Source organism: Anolis sagrei, chromosome 8 (genome assembly GCF_037176765.1).
Source record: "Anolis sagrei isolate rAnoSag1 chromosome 8, rAnoSag1.mat, whole genome shotgun sequence".
Classification (NCBI taxonomy): domain Eukaryota; kingdom Metazoa; phylum Chordata; class Lepidosauria; order Squamata; family Dactyloidae; genus Anolis; species Anolis sagrei.
In genome coordinates this window covers 37,642,959-37,667,035 of record NC_090028.1, presented here as the reverse complement: position 1 = coordinate 37,667,035, position 24,077 = coordinate 37,642,959, and the positions used below count along the sequence as shown (strand labels likewise).

At 41.1% G+C, this 24,077-nt stretch overlaps 1 protein-coding gene across 1 annotated transcript in view; it reads left to right on the top strand.

Moving 5' to 3' along the window:
* The window catches only part of GPT2 (glutamic--pyruvic transaminase 2), a 61,286-nt gene extending 39,105 nt beyond the window's left edge, over nt 1-22,181 (top strand). The window contains exons 5-11 of the mRNA XM_060787864.2: nt 4,837-5,080; nt 6,274-6,353; nt 8,020-8,156; nt 8,685-8,859; nt 13,861-14,016; nt 14,145-14,257; nt 15,606-22,181. Of these exons, the coding sequence (XP_060643847.1) occupies nt 4,837-5,080; nt 6,274-6,353; nt 8,020-8,156; nt 8,685-8,859; nt 13,861-14,016; nt 14,145-14,257; nt 15,606-15,696 (996 nt within the window). The 3' untranslated portion in view covers nt 15,697-22,181. The remainder of the gene's footprint in view (nt 1-4,836; nt 5,081-6,273; nt 6,354-8,019; nt 8,157-8,684; nt 8,860-13,860; nt 14,017-14,144; nt 14,258-15,605) is intronic.
* Nucleotides 22,182-24,077: the final 1,896 nt, after the last annotated feature.

The window sequence follows — 24,077 nt, the reverse complement described above, 5'->3', positions numbered from 1 at the left end:
TGATTTCCAGATGGCGACTGGTCTTATCTATCTGCTCATTAACTCCACCAGGTGTCAAGCTATCTTGCAAACTCGAGCCTGGAGAAGGGAGTAAACTTTCTTCCCTTGCTCTGACAGCAAGTTTCTCACGAGAACTTAGCCTTTCCTCGGACCCTTCTCCATCAGAGACTGCAGTAACCTTATTGTCCAGAGTGTCTCCATTTTGCACCTCATCCTCATTGATCACATCAAGTTCACTATCCAAATTAGACGCAGAAATGTATTGTCAAAGGCTTTCATGGCTGGAATCACTGGGTTGTTGTAGGTTTTTTTGGGCTGTATGGCCATGGTCTAGAGGCATTCTCTCCTAACGTTTGGCCTGCATCTATGACAAGCATCCTCAGAGGTAGTGAGGTCTGTTGGACTAGGAAAAAGGATTTATATATCTGTGGAATGACCAGGGTGGGACAAAGGACTCTTGTCTGCTGGAGCTAGGTGTGAATGTTTCAACTGACCACCTTGATTAGCATACACAAGCATGTGGGCAATTTCAACAGAAAGGAGGAAACCATGAAAATGAACAAAATCTGGCTACCAGTATTAAAAAACTCTAAAATTGCAACAGCACAACAACAGAGAGGAAACAGGCAGGGACATCTAATTACCTCTCAACAAAAGTTTGCTCCAGGCACAGTCAGGCCATTGTATGCTAATCAAGGTGGTCAGTTGAAACATTCACACCTAGCTCCAGCAGACAAGACTCCTTTGTCTCACCCTGGTCATTCCACAGATATATAAACCAATTTTCCTACTTCCAACAGACCTCACTACCTCTGAGGATGCTTGCCATAGAGGCAGGCGAAACGCCAGGAGAGAATGCCTCTGGACCATGGCCATATAGCCCAAAAAAACCTACAACAACCCAGTAGACCCAGAAACATAGGGAGGGGAAAACACAATCACAGATTCAGACTCAAATACTGGATGAGTCCCAACAAAAACTACAAAACTTAAGGTCAATGCCCACCAAACCCTTCCAGTATTTTCTGTTGGCCGTGAGAGTTCTTTGTGCCAAGTTTGGTTCAACTCCATCGTTGGTGGAATTCAGAATACTCTGTGGTTGTAGGTGAACTATAAATCCCAGCAACTACAACTCCCAAATAACAAAATAAATCCTCCTCCATCCCCACCAGTATTCAAATTTGGGCGTATCAATATTTGTGCCAAATTGGGCCCAGTGAATGAAAATACATCCTGCATATCAGATATTTACATTACGATTCATAACAGTAGCAACATCACAGTTGTGAAGTAGCAATGAAAATAATGTTATGGTTGGGGGTCATCACAACATGAGGAAGTGTATTAAGGGGTCGCGGCATTAGGAAGGTTGAGAAACACTGTAATAGTCATTTCACTTTAATTTTCTTGCTGCATTTGCAGAACCCTTAATTAAAATGCCATCCCATGGCACGCTTTGGTAGTGCAGGGACCTTCGATCTGCAGTTTTATCGATTTATCCAGTGTCCCCTCCGTCTTCCAGTTGGCAGTTCTTGTTTGAAGATGGATGCATCAGCAAAGGACGTTGTCAGAAAATGTACACAATCGCCATAAGTAGCTACAGCTATTCCTTTCTTTCTAATAAAATCAATTCATTAGGTTTCTTTAACAATAAAAGCCAGCAATGAACCACATCAGGTTGCTGTGGGTTTTACAGGCTGTATGACCATGTTCCAGAAGCATTCTCTCCTGACGTTTCACCCACATCTATGGCAGGCATGCTCAGAAGTTGAGAGGTCGGTTGGAAACTGAGAAAGCGAGGTTTTATATGTCTGTGGTATGTCCAGCATGGGAGAAAGAACCTTTGTCTGCTTGAGGCAAGTGTGAATGTTGCAATTGGCCAGCTTGATTCGCATTGAACCCTCTCAACAACCACTACATCAGGCTACACAGAGAAGCCATTGAAATCTACAAGCATGTGGACAATTTCAACAGAAAGGAGGAAACCATGAAAATGAACACAATCTGGCTACCAGTATTTTTTTAATAACTCTAAAACCAGGACAGTAAATACAGAGCAACACTCAAAATGTAGGGAGATTCCAGACATGAATCAATCAGGGCCAGCTAACACCTCCCAACAAAGGATCCCCCAAGCAGTGACCAGCCGGGCTTTGAAGCTGCAAGGCCATTAAATGCCAGTTGCAACATTCACACTTGCCTCAAGCTGACAACAATAGGGGCCAGCTAACACCTCCCAACAAAGGATTCCCAAAAGCAGCAACCAGCCAGGCTTTGCAGCTCCGAGACCATTCAATGCTAATCAAAGTGGCCACTTGCAACATTTCACATCTGCCTCAAGCAGGCAAGAGTTCTTTCTCTCACCCTGGGCATTCCACAGATATATAAACCTCACTTGCCTAGATTCCAACAGACCGTTCAACCTCTGAGGATGCCTGTCATAGATGTGGGTGAAACGTCAGGAGAGAATGCTTCTGGAACATAGCCATACAGCCTGGAAAAACTCACATGATAAGCTAGTAGAGCCTATGCAGGCTGAACTACACCCAACTGATCCTGGCTTGAATAACCATAGCCCAAGAGCCTCTGCTCAGACTGAACTTCTGCACATCGGTAATTATTCAGATCTATCGACACCAGTGGGACAATTACACCTGCTATCCTGGAATATAATGGGATGGACAAATAAGTTTCATGATGCAGATTTTGCAATTTATCTGCAACAATTCAAAATTATTTGTTTGCAGGAGACATGGGCCACTGAAACTAACTCTACCTTCCCTTCATGGTTTCAGAGCACATTCAGTTCCAGCAGTGAAAACAAGCTCAAAAGGCCGTGGTAGCGGGGGCCTTACCATATTTATCTCAGTAGATCTGCACGTGGACATTCAACCTTTGGATAGCTCCATCCCGCAATATATACAGGCCCTCCTCATTAAGAGCATGTATTTTGGTTACGTATTCTGTATAAATGTCTATTTTCCACCTAGATTATCAAAAATGGAGACCCTAATAAGGTCTGGTTTAGACTATCTGAAACCCTTACCGGTTTGGAATGCCAATACCCCTCCACAAAGCTCCTCTTGTGTGGAGATTTTAATGCTAGAATTGGGATGGGTGTTAAACATGTGGAAGGCACTAACTTCAGACAAGATGACCAGGTTACATCTGCTGACAGTCTCTCAAGACACAATCAGAAACAAGGCCGGTCTGAGTTTCTTAGAGATGCTCTCCTTGCATCACTTGCACTGCCTTAATGGGACACAGTACGACATAACACAAGGTGCCTATACTTATGTTACCAATAGGGGAGCTAGTACTATTGATTATATGGCAGTTTCTGCCAACCTGCTACCTGAGATCCAAAGATTTGCAATTAATAATAGGGTCAAGAGTGATCATTTTCCTCTGTCACTCCTATTTAATTTTGAAACATCATCTCCAACACAATCCTCTCAAAATTCACAAAATCTAAATGGAATTCATGTTGGAGAACGGAGAATAAGGTGGTCAGTCAACCTAGGCAACTCCATTCTGCACATATTCGAGAGCAACCCCTATAGATTTTGCCGACAATACATCCTAGACTCTAATACAGACACTTTAAATGCCTATCAATCCATCATTCAAAATCTCAGACCCAAACTGGTCTGTAGCAAACAACTAAACCCCAACAAGGTGGGAACTAACAGATGGTTTGATTCTGAATGCAGAAGCGCCAGGCTAGCCCTAATGGAGTATTCCAAACATATACTTAGAAACAAGGATAGTACTGTCACTGCAAGTCTAGCTCAGATATATGAACCTCACTTGCCTAGATTCCAACAGATAGCTCAACCTCTGAGGATGCCTGTTATAGATGTGGGTGAAACGTCAGGAGAGAATGCTTCTGGAACATAGCCATACAGCCTGGAAAAACTCACAGCAGCCCAGTGATTCAGGCCATGAAAGCCTTTGGCAACACAGATGTTGAATTGGTTGGGACACTATGAGAGATCCATTGACAAACTATAGCAAAATGTGCTGTCGGTTTTTGCAGTTTAATAAACTTTCCCAATATTTTAATGATAGAACCAATTAAAAAATGATACAAATAACCCAGGAACAAAAATTGTGTTGCGTAGTGTACTCGGAGGTGGTTTTGCCAGTTCCTCCCTCCGGAACATAGCCTGCAGCACCTGAAACTCTCTTCTCATCCATCTCTCGAACTGGGATCGCAGCCAATGTTTTGCATGATGTGGCAGATAGTTCTCCGCTGTCACAACCCTGCAGTCTTTGGGGATCAAACAGTCCGGCAGAATGAAATCTTTCTGACACACGAAGGACGCTACGTCTTCACCGGGTGCACAATAAAGCACCAGTGATGGCTACTATCTTAAGTAATTTTAAAAGGGGATTACATAAATCTATGAAGGTTAAAGCACTCAGTAGGCACTTACGAAGGTTGAATGAGAAGTAGCCTCCACCTTTGTAACTCCTCAACAGAAGGCAGTACTGGTATGCGGGAGGTACTGGCTTGTTCAGTAGACTCTCCTCTACAGTTCCATTTTGGCAGGAAGCCTTAGCAGAAAAGTAATGCCTCCACCTTCGTAACTCCTCAACAGAAGGCAGTACTGGTATGCAGCAGGTACTGGCTTATTCAGTGGACGCTCCTCTACAGTTCCATTCTGACAGGAAGCCTTAGCAGAAAACGTAATGCCTCCACCTTTGTAACTCCTCAACAGATGGCAGTACTGGTATGTGGGAGGTACTGGCTTGTTCAGTAGACTCTCCTCTGCTTTGTTGAATGACACCTTGCACTTTCTTTATTTCTCTTTCCCTTCTACCCAACTACAGACTATTCTAAAGATCCTGGTTTCCGGAGGAGGGAGATCCCGGACGGGAGTGATGATCCCGATCCCCCAGTATCCTTTGTATTCGGCTGCTATTTCCGAACTGGATGCCATCCAGGTGAACTATTACCTGGACGAAGAGAACTGTTGGGCCCTCGATGTGGACGAGCTGCGCCGATCCCTGAACGAAGCCAAAGCCTATTGCAATCCCAAAGTCCTTTGCATCATTAACCCAGGGAATCCAACAGGTAGGCAGAAATCCTATTTCATCACTCCTTTGTCATTTCTACTTCTCTTGGAAACTTTCAAACTCAGGATCCAGTGTTTTCTATGGTTGGTAAACATCTAGTACAGTATGACCCTCATCACCATCATACCATCATCACCATAAAGCCCCCGGTGGCACAATGGGTTAAACCCTTGTGTCGGCAGGACAGATCCAGGGAGAGCGAGTTGAGCTCCCTATGTCAGCTCCAGCTTCCCATGCAGGGACATGAGAGAAGCCTCCCACAAGGTTGGTAAAACACCTGGGGTCCCCTGGGCAACATCCTTGAAGATAGGCAATTCTCTCACACCAGAAGCGACTTGCAATTTCTCAAGAAGAAGAAGCAGAAGAAGATGAAGCAGATGATGAAGAAGAACTACTACTACTACTACTACTTTATTTTTCTATCCCGCCTCCATCTCCCTGAAAGGACTCAGGGCGGCCAAGCCCAAAATAACAACGAAAAACAATGAAACACAAGGCAAATAAAAATTAAAACAGTGTACAACCAACATCATAAGCAATAATAAAACAGACACCATAAGCAACAACCAGAAATACTTCTCAACTCATGTTTGGGGGGTGGTGGTGGTGGTGTAGAAACAGGTTAGATAATATTGTTTGTATATATATACACACACACAATACACACGTGTATGTATGTGTGCATGTGTATATGTATATGAGTATATGTGTGTATATATATATGGGGTATTTTGGGTTTTTTTTAAAGTCCATTCTGCTGGGGGAGGGGGGTTGTGTGTTTTTAGGGGTGATGAACACTCATTGGACTGTTAGGTGTATTGTGTCAAAATTTTGTGTCAATTCTTCCAGTGGTTTCTGAGTTATGTTTCTCCCACAAATGAAAATTACATTTATATATATTTATATATGTATGCATGTGTGTGTGTGTGTATGTATGTATATGTGTGTGTGTGTGTATTCAAGGCATAAGTGGTAGAGTTGTAGATGCCGATTTCATCTTTTATCTTCTCAGATTTTGCATATCTACTTTTGGATGAAATAATGGGCAGCAGTAGTCATGCTTCGTCCACTTTCTTGTTGCAAAATGACTTTTTTCTTCCCCAGTTTTATTGCTCCTGGGAATTATAATTTTAATGAGCTAATGTTATTTTTCTCTTTCTTTTTTCTTTCTCCACCGATCTTCAAATGTAGGTCAGGTTCAGAGCAGGAAATGCATTGAAGACGTAATACACTTTGCCTGGGAGGAGAAATTGTTCCTTCTGGCCGATGAGGTGAGAAAGGCATCCCTGATCAAGGCTATGCATTTTCCTTCCAACTTTTAGTTAGTTCATTCAAAACCTTGCTGTCCGTTGTTCCTAAATAATGAGCAAGCCTTGGGAGTTTTTTTTTCTGTTGGGTGAGTGGGCTTATTAATGAAAAACTCTCCTCATAAATGCACAACAGAGTAACTTATTAGCAGTAACGTGACCCAGCACAGTAGCTAAAAGTGATAGAAAGAACAAAAATACGGAGACCAATGCTATTTCTTCTATACAAGGGTTTTCTTTGTAGTAAAATAATATGGTTGCACTATTTACAAAAGCAAAGTTTCCATAACACAAAATAAAGTTCTTTACATTTCCTTCTTTGCTTCCATTCTGGGCTTTTTCTCATGAAGATAAACAGCTTCAGTCTCACAGAGGCTCTTCTCACACTGAAGTTACACAGGAGCTTCACATAGTAGCTTTTTACACACAGCAGCTTTCACACACGATGGCCTTTAACCTGGGGCTTCTCTCACCAAAGCTTCTCACACACCAGACCTACTAACACTAAGGCCTTTCTCCTACTGAGGCCTTTCTCCCACTGAGGCCTTCTCCCACTGAGGCCTTCTCCCACTGAGGGCTCTCTCAGAATGATTCCTCTCTCGCACTGAGGTGAATTAACACTGAGGCCTTCTCATACTAAGGCCTACCTGAAGCCGCCCTGCCTCCTGAAAGCCATCCCAAGTCCCCTTCTGAGGGTGAGAAGGACGGGATACAAATATTCAAAATAAATAAATAATGTGAACACACTGAGGTCTTTCTCCCACTGAGGCCTTCTCACACTCGGAACTCACTCAGACTGATGCCTCTCTCACACTGAGGCGAACTAACACTGAGGCCTTCTCATACTGAAGTCGTCCTGCCTCCTGTAAGCCATCCTGAGTCCCCTTTTGAAGGTGAGAAGGACAGGATATAAATATTCATAGTAAATGAATAATGTGAACACACTGAAGTCTTTCTCCCACTGAGGCCTTCTCACACTCAGGAGTCACTCCGACTGATGCCTCTTTCACACTGAGGCGAACTAACACTGAGGCCTTCTCACACTGAGGCCTACCTGAAGCTGCCCTGCCTCCTGTAAGCCATCCTAAGTCCCCTTCTGAGGGTGAGAAGGATGGGATATAAATATTCAAAATAAATGAATAATGTGAACACACTGAGGTCTTTCTCCCACTGAGGCCTTCTCACTCTGAAGACTCTCTCAGACTGATGCCTCTCTCACACTGAGACAAACTAACACTGAGGCCTTCTCATACTGAGGCCTACCTGAAGCCACCCTGCCTCCTGTAAGCCATCCTGAGTCTCCTTCTGCGGGTGAGAGGGACGGGATATCAATATTCAAAATAAATAAATAATGTAAACACACTGAGGCCTCTCTCACTTAGGTCTTTCTCCCACTTAGGTCTTTCTCTCTCACTTAGGTCTTTCTCCCACTTAGGTCTCTCTCCCAGACTTGAGGGCTACTAAACTACAGGCACATCTGCTTATGTTGAACTTCATCCTTTGCTGAGTCCTTGTATCCATTTCACCCTTTCAGTGCTTGACTCATATCTTTGTAATTAAAAATACTTTGTTAATTTTTAATATTTCTGACAATAAAAACAAGCCTTGGGGTTTTTTTCTGGTGCTACAGGTTTACCAAGACAATGTCTACTCGGAGAGCTGCCAGTTCCACTCCTTCAAAAAGATCCTTTACGAAATGGGGCCAGATTACTGCAACAACGTGGAACTTGCCTCCTTCCATTCCACGTCCAAAGGATACATGGGCGAGTAAGTTTTCGAAGTTTGTTTTCCTCTTCGTTTTTTCCCTCCTTGGTGTATTGTTCCACGCAATAACACTGTCCTCATTCTGTTTTGTTGAGGAGTATGAGTGCAGGCGTTTCTCACTTTTAATCCGTTATCACTTTTACTTTTGTTTTGTCCTTTTAGATGCTGTTTTGTTGTATTTGTTTTTTTGGTGAACCACTTATGGAAAGTAGAAAGTGGTATATAAATGTCAGAAATAACAATAAAAACCTATATCTTTATATATTGTTTATGGCCATCAGATAGTTGGAGAAAGTTTCGATAACATCAACAATAGCTCTTCTTATTATGAAGCAATAACGAAATCATAATAATTAATTACTACATATAACTATGAACTTAAAATCAATTAAAACCATTAAACATAAGACATACATAAAATTATGGTGGTTCATAACCTATCTTTGCTGTGTAGTGAGTTGGTTGTTTGGCCAAGAGTCTGACTGTCGTTCTTTTTCTCTCTCCGCTCCTCCACTCCCCCGTTATCCACAGGTGTGGTTACAGAGGGGGCTACATGGAGGTGGTGAACTTGCACCCAGATATAAAAGGCCAACTCGTGAAGCTTCTGTCCGTCCGCCTCTGTCCTCCAGTTTCTGGTCAAGCCGCCATGGACATTGTCGTGAACCCCCCTGTCCCTGCGGAGGAATCCTATGCACAGTTCATTAAGGTGGGTCGAAGAGCGAGTATGTTGGAGAGCTAAAGAAAATGAATATGTGGGGGGGGGGGGGGAGTGCTTCTATTTCTTGCACGTCTGGATGTTTTACCATCCTGTGGCAGGTTTCTCTCATGTCCCCGCATGGGAAGCTGGAGCTGACAGTCGGGAGCTCACCCCGCTCCCTGGATTTGAACTGCCAACTTTCGGTCAGCAGTTCAGCTGGCACAAGGGTTTAACCCATTGCACCAAAGGGGGGTCCTTCCAACTCCCAGGTGTGGTGAAGTGTGAATTTTTAATCTACAGTTATGTATAATTACAGATAGGTGTTTAAAAGGTTAAGTATTTAAACAAGCATAACTGGAGGGGGGGGGGGATGATAGCCAGCTCAGCTCAATCTGAACTGAGTTGCCATGGAAAAAGGGGCAGAGCCAACTGCCACTTGGCAGGGCAGCCATTTTAAAATAGTTAGTCTGTAGTCAGTGAACTACAGGGAAGGCTGGTTCTGTTGCGTGTTGATAACTAGAAAGGTAGTCTGTAGTCAGCGAACTACAGGGAAGGCTGGTTCTGTTGTGTGTTGAGAAACATAAAGGTAGTCTGTAGTCTAAGAACTACAGGGAAAGGCTGATTCTACTGTGTTGAGAATCAGTAGGGTTTAGGCTTTTAACCTGTGAGGTTTAGATAGGTCAAGTTGACTTATAAAAGAGTAAAAACTTGGCTCTTCGAGCAAGCATTTGGAAACTCGCAATAGATAGACAAACTTGAATCGGAAAATGACCCAGAAATGGCCCAAGACGATGGAACAGATGAGGATTTGAATGAGAGGACATAGTTCTTTGTTTTTAAATTGTTATTATGCACTGTCTTTATGTTTAAATGCACTATTATGTTTTTTGCTTATCAATGTATGTATTTTTATGGCATCGAATTGTGCCAATTTTGTATACCGCCCTGAGTTGCCTTCGGGCTGATATGGGCGGGATAGAAATAATGTAAATAAATAAATAAATATTTAGATTAGTGGTTAGTATATGCGTTAAAAGGGTGAGAGAAACACTAATAAGAATCGTTACTGCAACAGAAATATCATAGGGAAAGAATAAGCTTGTACCTGAGGTAATCTCTTAAGGAAAGAAACACATTTTAAAGGAAAATAAGTTTAAAACCTGTTTAGTGGAAGGAATAGTCCTCTCAAGAGTTGTTTTATGAAATGTTATAAATGTAACCACTGAAGAAATGTGCCTCTAAGAGTTAAGAAACATTGAAACCATCAAGCTTCTTCTAATACTTCAATAAACTTGTTACCGTTTCTTCTAAAGCCAGGTCTCTGTTACAAATACTTTCAAGTTAAGCCACGCTACACATTGAAGAAAGCACAAATCAATATTACAAGCTATTAGTTGTGTCATCAATTTAGTAAGTCCTTACAAAGTGGTGGCTCCTTTACAAACTTTTACAAATTGGTGGCCTCTTTACACCAGGTAATTAAAGTGGGGCCAAACTGCATTAATTCCATAATATAGATGCAACTTTACACAGAACTCAGCGCATAGGAGCTCTATTCCTTATCTCACTTGGCAACCCTAGCATAGATATGTACTGAACTGAATCTAGCGGACACTTGACACATCTGAAGATGTCACCTTTTCTGCAACATTTTAGGATATTTGGACCCAGAACTGCGTTTTGTTCCAGAGGAGGGCTTGTTTTATGTTGGAACATCCTTTGAGGCAAACGAGATGTGACATGAAATGTCCCTTTGCATTTATTAATGATTCCTCCAAAAGGAAATTATGTGAGCTCTGTGGAAATACCGCAAGTTGCAAAGGAAGGGGTTCCGCAAAATGGTCCAAGTAGATAGCATTGAATATATTTCACAGATTAAAACTTTGTTCACTTCATATCAGTTATTAATGTTAAGTTATTAATGAGAAAGAACACAGCAATGGTTTGTTTCTGCTGGGAAAGGCAGCATCCTTCCTATGTTAATTGAGGCCCCAATGACACTGCCATATGATGTAGCTTAACTGTAATATATAACAGTGTAGACTCATATAATTCAGTTCAATGTATTTTAATAGTGTTAATCTCTTTATTTTAACGGTGTTAGGACCATCTTGAGCCGCAAGGAGGGGCTGGCAATAAATGTTGTGGTGGTGGTACTTTTCATACTTAGGCGATCCCTCGTTGTCCAAGTGTAGTGTCTTGGCGGTGGGTCCGTAGGTGACTGTGGAGCCCTATTCTTGACCTGCATGTTCTCCCGCAGTGAGGTCATCAGTTTCCAGGTGGAAGGTTGTCCCAGTTGGGGTTGGCTTGACGTGCATTCCTCTTGGAATGTTTCTCTCTTTCACCCTCCATTCATGCCTCTTCAAATTCTACAGCACTGCTGGTCATAGCTGACCTCCAGCTAGAGTGCTCAAGGGCCTGGGCTTCCCAGTTCTCGGTGGTGGTGATGATGATGAACCTAAATTATTCGGCAGTGCAGAAAGGCATGTAAAAAATCTATGATGACGAGGCACGTTTCTCTTTTGCCCTCCATTCGTGCCTCTTCAAATTCTACAGCACTGCTGGTCACAGCTGATCTCCAGCTAGAGCGCTCAAGGGTCAGAGCTTCCCAGTTCTTGGTGGTGTTGGTGATGATGATGATGATGATGAACCTGCATTATTTGGCAGGCCAGAGAGGTGTGTAAAAATCTATGATGATGAGGCTCGTTTCTCTCTTTCGCCTCCATTCGTGCCTCTTCAAATTCTACAGCATTGCTGGTCACAGCTGACCTCCAACTAGAGCACTCAAGAGCCAGAGCTTCCCAGTCCTTGGTGGTGGTGGTGGTGATGATGATGATTAAGAACCTGCATTATCTGGCAGTGCAGAAAGGCGTGTAAAAATCTATGATGATGATGATGAACATGCATTGTCTGGCAGTATAGAGAGGCATATAATAAATCTATCATGATGATGATGATGATGAACATGTGTTATCTGGTAGTATAGAGAGGCGTATAATAAATCTATGATGATGATGATGATGATGATGATGATGAACCTGCAGTATCTGGCAGTATAGAGAGGCATGTAATAAATCTATTGTGATGATGATGATGATGATGATGATGATGATGAACATGCATTATCCGACAGTGTAGAGGTATGTAATAAATCTATTGTGATGATGATGATGTTGATGAATCTGCATTATCTGGCAGTATAGATAAGTGTGTAATAAATCTATTGTTGTGATGATGATGATGACGATGATGATGATGAATCTGTATTATCTGGCAGTGTAGAGAAGTGTGTAATAAATCTATTGTTGTTGTGATGACAATGGTGATGTTGATGATGATGATGAACATGCATTATCTGACAGTGTAGAGGTATGTAATAAATCTATTGTGATGGTGATGATGATGATGATGATGATGATGAACATGCATTATTTGGCAGTATAGAGAAGTGTGTAATAAATCTATTGTTGTGATGATGATGATGATGTTGCTGTTGATGATGATGATGATGAACCTGCATTATCTGGCAGTGTAGAGAAGTGTGTAATAAATCTATTGTGATGATGATGATGATGATGATGATGATGATGAAGAACATGCATTATCTGACAGTGTAGAGGTATGTAATAAATCTATTGTTGTGATTATGATGATGATGAACCTGCATTATTTGGCAGTGTAGAGAAGTGTGTAATAAATCTATTGTTGTTGTGATGACAATGGTGATGTTGATGATGATGATGAACATGCATTATTTGGCAGTATAGATAAGTGTGTAATAAATCTATTGTTGTGATTATGATGATGATGAACCTGCATTATTTGGTAGTGTAGAGAAGTGTGTAATAAATCTATTGTTGTTGTGATGACAATGGTGATGTTGATGATGATGATGAACATGCATTATTTGGCAGTATAGATAAGTGTGTAATAAATCTATTGTTGTGATTATGATGATGATGAACCTGCATTATTTGGCAGTGTAGAGAAGTGTGTAATAAATCTATTGTTGTTGTGCTGATGATGATGTTGCTGTTGATGATGATGATGATGATGAACCTGCATTATCTGGCAGTGTAGAGAAGTGTGTAATAAATCTATTGTTGTGATGATGATGATGATGATGATGATGATGATGAACATGCATTATCTGACAGTGTAGAGCTGTGTAATAAATCTATTGTTGTGATGATGATGTCGATGATGTCAATGATGATGAACCTGCATTATCTGGTAGTGTAGAGAAGTGTGTAATAAATCTAATGTTTTTGTGATGATGATGATGATGATGATGATGATGATGATGATGATGATGAACATGCATCATCCAACAGTGTACAGGTGTGTAATAAATCTATTGTTGTGATGATGATGAGATGATGAACCTGCATTATCTGGTAGTGTAGAGAGGTGGACAATAAATGTATCGTTGTGATGGTGATGATGACCCTGCATTATCTGGCAGGGTAGACTCATATAGTGCAGTTCAATGTATTTTAATAGTGTTTAATTTCTTTGTTTTAACAATGTTGTCACCTGTCTTGAGCTACAAGGAGAGACGGGAAATAAATGTGTTATCATTGTGATGATGATGATGATGATGAAAAACCTGCATTATCTGGCAGTGTAGAGAGACAGGTAATAAATGTATTGTTGTTGTTCTGATGATAAACTTTCATTATCTGGCAGTATAGAGAGGCGGGTAATAAATGTATTGCTGTTGTGATAATGATGATAATGATGGTGGTGGTGGTGGTAATGATGATGAACCTACTCTATCTGTCAGTGTAGATGGGGGTTGTGTGCAAATGACTTTTGCACTTTGAACTCAGTTTGCAGCCATTGAGGTCAGCCAAGGACAATGAAACCAGGACATTTTAAATGCAGTTGGAAAATGGCTGAGGATTAGTTGGAATTGTCCCTGCCTGATCAGGGCAGTTGTAAGGTATTCAAGCAGTAGGTTGATTTCCATCTTGAGTGACATTCATGTCCTTCTTTCCTTGGAAACAGGAGAAGGAGTCTGTTCTGAACAACCTTGCCAGAAAGGCCAAACTGACGGAAGACATGTTCAACCAAGTCCCAGGGATCCACTGCAACCCGCTCCAAGGAGCCATGTATGCTTTTCCCCGGATATTTATTCCTTCCAAGGCTATCGAGGCAGCCAAGGTGAGCCTTCCTTCGCTTCCATTTACTCCGAGCAGAAGCTGGGGATAACAGAGGGAACTCACCCCAAGCTGTTCTCCTGATTTAGGGCAGAAGTAAGCCTAGTTTATGATATTATTTTCTCTCCGCAGGTTCATAAAATGGCTCCCGATATGTTCTACTGTATGAAACTTCTGGAAGAAACGGGCATCTGCGTCGTTCCAGGGAGTGGATTTGGCCAAAGAGAAGGAACATATCACTTTAGGTGGGCAAACTCTTATGCAGTAGCCCCTTCCCTTTCCCTGTGGTTCTGGGTACACGGTCCCCAGGAAAGTAGGGAACAACACACACACACACTCACATATATATGGGGCTGCAGTGGTGCAGCGGGTTAAACCACTAAACTGATTGGAAGGTTGGTGGTTCGAATCCGTGGAGCGGAGTGAGCTCCCGCTGTAACCCCAGCTTCTGCCAACCTAGCAGTTCGAAAAATGCAAATGTGAGTAGATCAATAGGTACCACTTCGGCGAGAAGGTAATGGCGCTCCACGTAGTCATGCTGGCCACATGACCTTGAAGGTGTCTACGGACAATGCCAGCACTTAGGCTTAGAAATGGAGATGAGCATCAACCCCCAGAGTTGGACATGACCAGACATAATTTCAAGGGGAAACCTTTACTATATATACTGTGTGTGTGTGTGTGTATGTATATATATAGTAAAGGTTACTATATACACTGTGTGTATATATTCACACAAAGGTTACTATATATACTGCGTGCGTGTATATATATATATATATATAGTAAAGGTTACTATATATACTGTGTGTGTATATATTCACAGTATATATAGTAAATGTTACTATATATACTGTGTGTGTATATATTCACAGTAATATAGTAAATGTTACTATATATACTGTTTGTATATATATTCACAGTATATATAGTAAATGTTACTATATATACTGTGTGTGTATATATTCACAGTATATATAGTAAAGGTTACTATATATACTGTGTGTGTATATATTCACAGTAATATAGTAAAGGTTACTATATATACTGTGTGTATATATATTCCTAGTATATATAGTAAAGGTTACTATATATACTGTGTGTGTATATAGTCACAGTATATATAGTAAAGGTTACTATATATACCGTGTGTGTATATATTCACAGTATATATAGTAAAGGTTACTATATATACTGTGTGTGTATATATTCACAGAATGTATAGTAAAGTCTACTATATACTGTGTGTGTATATATTCACAGTGTATATAGTAAAGGTTACTATATATACTGTGGGTATATATAGTCACAGAATATATAGTAAAGGTTAGTATATATACTCTGTGTGTGTGTGTGTATACACACACACACAGTATATATAGGAAAGGTTACGATATATACTGTGTACACACAGTATATGTAGTAAAGGTTTTCCCTATATGTATATATACACTATGTTTATCTATATCTAGCCTGAGATAGCACTTTTCAAGAAATCTATAGGTCCTCCAGTACGACTTTGTGGTCAACCTCTACTGATGACAATCTTCATATATGACATTGTAATTCTTTTTTTTTCCTTTTCTTCTTCAGGATGACTATTCTGCCTCCAGTAGAGAAGTTAAAAATATTGTTGGAGAAAGTGAAAGACTTCCACATAAAGTTCCTAGAAGAATACTCTTAAACAAAACAAAGACCTTTTTCTTTCTTTCGTTCTTTCTTTCTTTCCCAGAAACTGTGAATCTGGAAAGGAAAACAAAAGCTGTGATTAAGGGGGGAAATAACGTTGGTTTCTTGATCCTCTTTAATGAAACCCACAACAAAATCACTGCAGCCCAGCTCTGAGCTTCTGAGTGCATCCATAGAAAAATTGAGTATGCTTTAATATTATGGAAAGGAATGGAAATGAAAAAAAAGGGGACTTTTCAAAAAAAGAGTACAATTTTGTGCCTTGATCAGAAATGACGGAAATTGCATCGCTGGCAGCCCTGATGAGATAAGGCGGGTTTAATAAGAATTTACTGGCAGCATTACTACTAGAAAACAGTGACGTTATGACACTCGAGTTTGCTCTTCGATAGGAAGCCAAAATTGGACGTGAAATACCGAGAGCTCAGTGTGATTAAAAACTGTGGGCAGAAAAAAAGAAATAAATTAGCAAAACATCCCCTTTCTAGCTATTCTGTTTTTTGAAAAAATGTACAGTTATATTGTCTGGGGCAGTGTATGATTTTGTTAGTTCTTGTGTGACTTCCATTAATGTCTCTTAAGAGAGTTTTGGAGACGTGGTTGTAAAGTGTGCCCCGTGGTTTGAGACAAATACATTAGAGCGCTATGCTACACCGGTCAGAAACAACAGTCCAAATCCCATTGTGAGTCTCAATTAGAGTAACCCCATTTAATCAATTGGATTTACATGTGTGCCTCACTTTGCATCAATTAAATTAATAAGTAGACCATAGTAATTGGTTGTATATACACGGTCGAGCAGTGGTTCCAAACCTTTGGGCCTCCAGGTGTTTTGGAATTCAACCCCCAGAAATCCCAGTCGTCTTACCAGCTGTTAGGAACTGTTGGAGCTGAAGTCCAAAACACCTGGAGGCAACCACTGTGGTAGAGTGAATGCCGTTGAATGCCACTTTCACTGCCGTGGCTCAATGCTATGGAAGCCTGGGAGTTGTAGTTTTGCATGACTTTTAGCCTTCCATGCCCAAGAGTATTGGTGCCACGCCAAACTACAACTCCCAGCATTCCATAGCACTGTGCCGTGGCAGTTACCAAACACCTGGAGGCAACCACTGCGGTAGAGTGAATGCCGTTTGACGTCACTTTAACTGCCATGGCTCAATGCTATGGAAGCCTGGGAGTTGTAGTTTTGCATGACTTTTAGCCTTCCATGCCCAAGAGTATTGGTGCCATGCCAAACTACAACTCCCAGCATTCCATAGCACTGTGCCGTGGCAGTTACCAAACACCTGGAGGCAACCACTGCAGTAGAGTGAATGCTGTTTGACGTCACTTTAACTGCCATGGCTCAATGCTATGGAAGCCTGGAAGTTGTAGTTTTACATTACTTTTACCCTTCCATGCCCAAGAGTGTTGGTGCCACACCAAACTACAACTCATAGTATCCCATAGCACTGTTCCATGGCAGTTAAAATAGTGTCAAACTGCATTCATTGTACACTATAGATACACCAATAGTTATCTTGTTTGCAGATGATATCATACTATTCTTGGTTAATCTCTTAATAAGCCAACTGGATTCCAATTTTCTGTTTCAGGATTCAAAGGGTGGTGGAAGCTGTGACTCTCAAATGTTGGTGTACTCCATCTCTCATGAGCCCTTGATTCTGGGAAATGGGAGCTGTAGTCCAACAACTTATGGAAGGTCACAGATATTCTTGATGGAACCAATGGCCAAAATTGTGCTCCAACATCTCAACGAACAGTGGATGCTTTTGCCACTAAATTAGGGTCTTTGCATGGAATCTACGCAATAGAGTGAATGACATTAGATGCCACTTTAACTGCCATGGGTCAATGCTATGGAAGCTGGGAGTTGTAGTTTTACATGACTTTTACCCTTTCATGCCAAAGAGTATTGGTGCCGCACCAAACTACAACTCCGAGCATCCCATAGCACTGTGCCATGGCAGTTAAAGTAGCCTCAAACTGCATTCCTTGTACACTATAGATGCACCAATAGTTAACTTGTTTGCAGATGATATACTATTCTTGGCTAATCTCTTAATAAGCCAACTGGATTCCAGTTTTCTGTTTCAGGATTCAAAGGGTGGTGGAAGCTGTGACTCTCCAGATGTTGGTGTACTCCATCTCCCATGTGCCCTTGACTCTGGGAAATGGGAGCTGTAGTCCAACAGCTTATGGAAGGTCACAGATATTCTTGATTGAACAAATGGCCCAGATTGTGCTCCAACATCTCAACAAACAGTGGATGCTTTTGCCACTAAACTAGCAAGCATCAGCATTTTGCATGGAATCTACGCAGTAGAGTGAATGACATTAGATGCCACTTTAACTGCCATGGCTCAATGCTATGGCAGCCTGGGAGTTTTTAGTTTTATGTGATTTTTAGCTTTCCATCCCCAAGAGTATTGGTGCCGCACCAAGCTACAACTCCCAGCATCCCATAACACTGTGCCATGGCAGTTACAGTAGTGTCAAACTGCGTTCATTGTACACTATAGATGCACCAATAGTTAACTTGTTTGCAGATGATATCATACTATTCTTGGCTAATCTCTTAATAAGACAACTGGATTCCAACTCTCTGTTTTAGGATTAGAAGGGTGGAGGAAGCTGTGACTATAGTATCCCATAGCACTGTTCCATGGCAGTTAAAATAGTGTCAAACTGCATTCATTCTACAGTGTAGATGCACCAATAGTTAACTTGTTTGCAGATGACATCATCCTATTCTTGTCTAATCTCTGGATTCCAATTTTTTGTTTCAGGATTAGAGTGGTGTTGGAAGTTGTGACTCTCCAGATGTTAGTGTACTCCATCTCCCATAAGCCCTTGACTCTGGGAAATGGGAGCTGTAGTCCAACAACTTATGAAGGTCCCAGATATTCTTGATTGAACAAATGGCCAAAATTGTGCTCCGACATCTGAACGAACAGTGGATGCTTTTGCCACTAAACTATCAAGCATCAGGGTCTTTGCGTGGAATCTACGCAGTAGAGTGAATGCCGTTGGATACCACTTTAACTGCCATGGCTCAGTGCTATGGAAGCCTGGGAGTTGTAGTTTACATGACTTTTAGCCTTCCTTGCCCAAGAGTGTTGGTGCCGCACCAAACTACAACTCATAGTATCCCATAGCACTGTTCCATGGCAATTAAAATAGTGTAGATGCACCAATAGTTAACTTGTTTGCAGATGATATCCTATTCTTGTCTAATCTCTGGATTCCAATTTTTTGTTTCAGGATTAGAGGGGCGTTGGAAGCTGTGACTCTCCAGATGTTAGTATACTCCACCTCCCGTGAGCCCTTGACTCTGGGAAATGGGAGCTGTAGTCCACCAACCTATGGAAGGTCACAGATATTCTTGATTGAATAAATTGCCAAAATTGTGCTGTGACATTTCAACGTCCCCGTTGCCCTAGGAACGCCCGGATGTTTGGTGTTTTGCCATCCTTGTGGGAGGCTTGTCCCTGCGTGGGGAGCTGGAGCTGACAGAGGGAGCTCAACCCGTTCTCCCCGGATTTGAACTGCTGTTGGTCAGCCGTCCTGCTGGCACAAAGGTTGAACCCATTGTGCCAAGGAGGGCTCCGAACAATTGATATCAATGTTGGGCATACCAATAGGTTTCAGACCTTTATATTTGTGTGTTTCAATCCTACAATCCTACAAATATGGGAATGCACGACCCTGAATGTACAGAAGATGTAACTTAATGGTACTTTGTTATTTGGCATGGTTTCTTAAGCATTGTGTAGCGGAAGCAGAGCAAAATCTCAGCTATAGTAACCTAACTTAAGCAACGCTGTAGTAACTTCCACTCTAGGAATGTTGCAGTCGAAAGGCAGATCTCAAAACAAATGCACTATTTTCCCTCAAATCTTTAGGCTCGCTGCTTGGGAGAGGCTGCCATTAACGAACATGTAGTGCTCCGATCGTGGTAGTTACGACATATTTTTTAAATATTTTTGTAAGTGAAGATTTTTTTCATAGGTTCGAAAAGGGTGGGTGGGAAGGAGAGTATTTGTAGTCTCAATAAACCAATGGGTTTTATATTTACCTTGTGTTTACGCCCAGTGTTCCTGACCAAAACAAAGGAAAAATCAAGGTTTACATGTTTCTAAATAATTTTTTTTTCTTGCAGGGGGTGTTTTAAAGTTATGGTTCTTTCCTCCTTCCCTTGTGTCTCTTTAGAAAATGAGGGCAGCGGTCCATAGAGTTTACGAGGGATGAATGAAAAGTAATGCCTCCACCTTGGTAACTCCTCAACAGATGGCAGTACTGGAATGCGGCAGGTACTGACTTGTTCAGTAGACTCTCCCCTACAGTTCTGTTTTGGCGGTAAGCCTTAGCATTGAGTGGTTGTATTGTTAAAGTACAAAGTATGGAACCCTGCCCAGATGGTTGGTCAATGCGACGTAAGCAACGTGCAGTCATTGAATTCTTGACAGCAGAAGGTGTCACCCCAAAGGAGATTCATCAGAGAATGCAATCTGTTTATGGTGATTATGTTGATGTGAGTACTGTGCATTGTTGAGCGAGTAAGTTGAAAGAGGTTGAGGTGACACCTTCTGCTGTCAAGAATTACCATATATACTCAAGTATAAGCCGAGGCACCTAATTTTACCACAAAAAACTGGGAAAACGTATTGACTCGAGTATAAGCCGAAGGTGGGAAATGCAGATTATACTGGTCAATTTCAAAATAAAAATAGATACCAATAAAATTATATTGATTTCAGTATCAGTAGGTTAAATGTTTTTGAATATTTACATAAAACTGTAATTCAAGATAAGACTGTCCAACTGATTAAACCATTATTCTAACCTTCTTCAATGTAAATGTGCTTATGTAGCCTTTCAATAATAATAAAGAAAGTAAAATAATAATAATAACAACAACAACAATAATGAAATCCAGCATATATACCTCATTTGCTGTGTCATACTGTGTTTTTGTGTCAGAATAATAATAATAATAATAATAATAATAGAGTAAAATAATGGAAATATAATAACAGTAATAATAACAACAACAATAATGAAATCCAGCATATATACCTCATTTGCTGTGTCATACTGTGTTTTTGTGTCAGGATAATAATAATAATAATAATAATAGAGTAAAATAATGGAAATACAATAACAGTAAAATTATAAATGCAGTAACAATAAAAATAAAGTAAAATAATAAATGTAATAATAATAAAGAGTAAATAAATAATAATACTAATAATAAATAGAGTGAAATAATAAATGTAATAAAATAATAATACTGTAGAGTAAAATAATGTAAATATAATAATAATAATTAATATATTACAATAATTCATGTAATAAATTGATACTAATAACAAAGTAAAGTAATAAATAACCTTGACTCGAGTATAAGCCGAGGGGAACTTTTTTCATCTTAAAAAGAGGGCTGAAAAGCTAGTCTTATACTTGAGTATATACAGTAAATAACTGCACGTTGCTTAAGTCGCATTCACCGGCCATTTGCGCAGGGTTTCATACTTCGCACTTTAACAACACAACCGTTCAATGCTAAGGCTTCCTGCCAAAATGGAACTGTAGAGGAGAGTCTACTGAACAAGCCAGTACCTGTCGCATACCAGTACTGCCATCTGTTGAGGACTTTTGATACTAATAATTAGGTAAAGTAATAAATAACCTTGACTCGAATATAAGCCGAGGGGAACTTTTTCAGCCTAAAAAGAGGGCTGAAAAACTAGGCTTATACTTGAGTATATACAGTAAATAACTGCACATTGCTTAAGTCGCATTGACCGGCCGTTTGCGCAGGGTTTCATACTTTGCACTTTAACAACACAACCGTTCAATGCTAAGGCTTCCTACCAAAATGGAACTGTAGAGGAGAGTCTACTGAACAAGTCAGTACCTGCCGCACACCAGTACTGCCATCTGTTGAGGAGTTATGAAGGTGGAGGCATTACTTTTCATTCAACCCTCGTACTTTGATGTCAAGTAGAACGACTCTACCTTTCATTGCTTTTTTCTAAAACATCTTATTATGGTGCCTTTTGGTTTTTGAATAGTTCAAGAAGGAATCTACGCAGTACTTTTCCTTCCTTGGAGAAAGACATGTAATGCAGTCACTTTACTACACTTGTACGTACTGTAGTTGTGCGAAAATATAACCTGGTTGGGCTTGATGTAAGGCTCAGAAGCCTATCTTGGAGATGATATTAGTGGACCTTCTTCCCAAATATTTATTTGGGGACACCAACCTAAGATACTTGCGGGGAAGGAGTTCTTTTTTCTACTGAGTTGTTCCATTTCTTTGGCTTTGTTTTATGTAAGCCCTTCAATAATAAAGCAAATTGAACATTGTGATGCATGCTGGTAGGTTTGCGTTTCCTACAGGTGCTCCCCACTACTGTACATGGACGACTTTTTTCAATGTAATTACTACTTCAATAAATAAATAAGCTGTTGGAACTCGTTTGGTGGTATGAATTTTTTTTTGAAAACTACCATGGCAACTATCATGACTTGTAGTTGTGTCATTGGAGAACAGACACAGATACGAGGCTTGGATAAAAAGTAATGCCTCCACCTTCGTAACTCCTCAACAGATGGCAGTACTGGTATGTGGCAGGTACTGGCTTGTTCAGTAGACTCTCCTCTACATTTCCATTTTGGTGGGAAGCCTCAGCATTGTTGTGTTTTTAAAGTGCCAAATGTGGAACCCTGCGCAGATGGTCGGTCAGTGCGATTTAAGCAATGTCCAGTCATTGAATTCTTGAGAGCAGAAGGTATCACCCCAAAGGAGATTCATCAGAGAATGCAAGCTGTTTATGGTGATTGTGTTGATGTGAGTACTCTACGTCGTTGGGCGAGTAAGTTGAAAGAGGTTGAGGTGACACCTTCTGCTGTCAAGAATTCAATGACTGCACGTTGCTTAAGCCACATTGACCGGCCGTCTGCACAAGGTTTCATACTTCGCACTTTAAGAACACAAACATTCAATGCTAAGGCTTCCTGCCCAAATGGAACTGTAGAGGAGAGTCTACTAAACGAGCCAGTACCTGCCGCATACCAGTACTGCCATCTGTTGAGTTATGAAGGCGGAGGTATTACTTTTCATTCAACCCTCGTACTTTGATGTCAAGTAGACCGACCCTACCTTTCATTGCGTTTTCTAAAACATCTTATTATGGTGCCTTTTGGTTTCTGAATAGTGCAATAAGGAATCTACGCGGTACTTTCGGTCGGTGAGTGCGACTTAAGCAATGTGCAGTCATTGAATTCTTGATAGCAGAAGGTGTCACCTCAACATCTTTAAACTTACTCGCCCAACGAAGTTTCAAGTCTGTGTGCTTTCATTTCAGGCGTCAGAATGCTGGGTACCCATCGTGCACAGATCTTCCGATAGCCAAGCAAAGCAATAATGTGACCCACACGTTCTTGTGAAATGCTGATTATGCTTGAAATTTCTCTCTGAGTGATAACGACGATCGTCCTGAATCAATCTGTCAACCTTTTGCTTGTGAAACTCAGTGGTGGCTGTCACAGGACGCACAAATCTTTGTCACGCAAGTCAGATGTTCCCACCTCAACATCTTTCAACTTACTCGCCCAATGACGCACAGTACTCACATCAACACAATCGCCATAAACAGCTTGCATTCTCTGTTGAATCTCCTTTGGGGTGACACCACCTGCAGGGTACCATACTTTGCATTTAACAACACAACTGTTCAATGCTAAGGCTTCCCACCAAACGAACTGTAGAGGAGAGTCTACTGAACAAGCCAGTACCTGCCGCATACCAGTACTGCCATCTGTTGAGTTACGAAGGTGGAGGCATTACTTTTCATTCAACCCGCGTATGTGTGTTGGGGTGTTGTTGGTCATATAGGGACCATATGGCAGGAACTCTTTAGGAGTCACCAGCAAACAATAACATGGTAATTGCCCCCCAAGATTGTGAGTTATGGGGAAGGCCCCTTTCTTCACTGAGTTATGGGGAAATTAGTGTGATTTACTGGAATGTCTTTTGTAAACAATCAGCGAGAGACTTCCTCCTCTTGTGATGGCATTAGTGCTGACTGTGAACAATGCAATTCCTTTGGAAATGAAGAGATTCTGCATTAGAAGAGCAAATTTTGGGCTTCTGGAGAGAACTACAGCTTCCCATTATCCCTCATCATTGGCTGTGTTGTCTCAGGCTGATGGGTGTTGATGTTCCACCTCCATTTGAAGGGCCATAGACAGAATCATAGAGTTGGAAAGTACCTCATGGGCCATCCAGTCCAACCCCTGCCAAGAAACAGGACAACCGCGTTCAAAGCACCCTCAGCAGATGCCCATCCAGCTTCTGTTTAAAAAGCT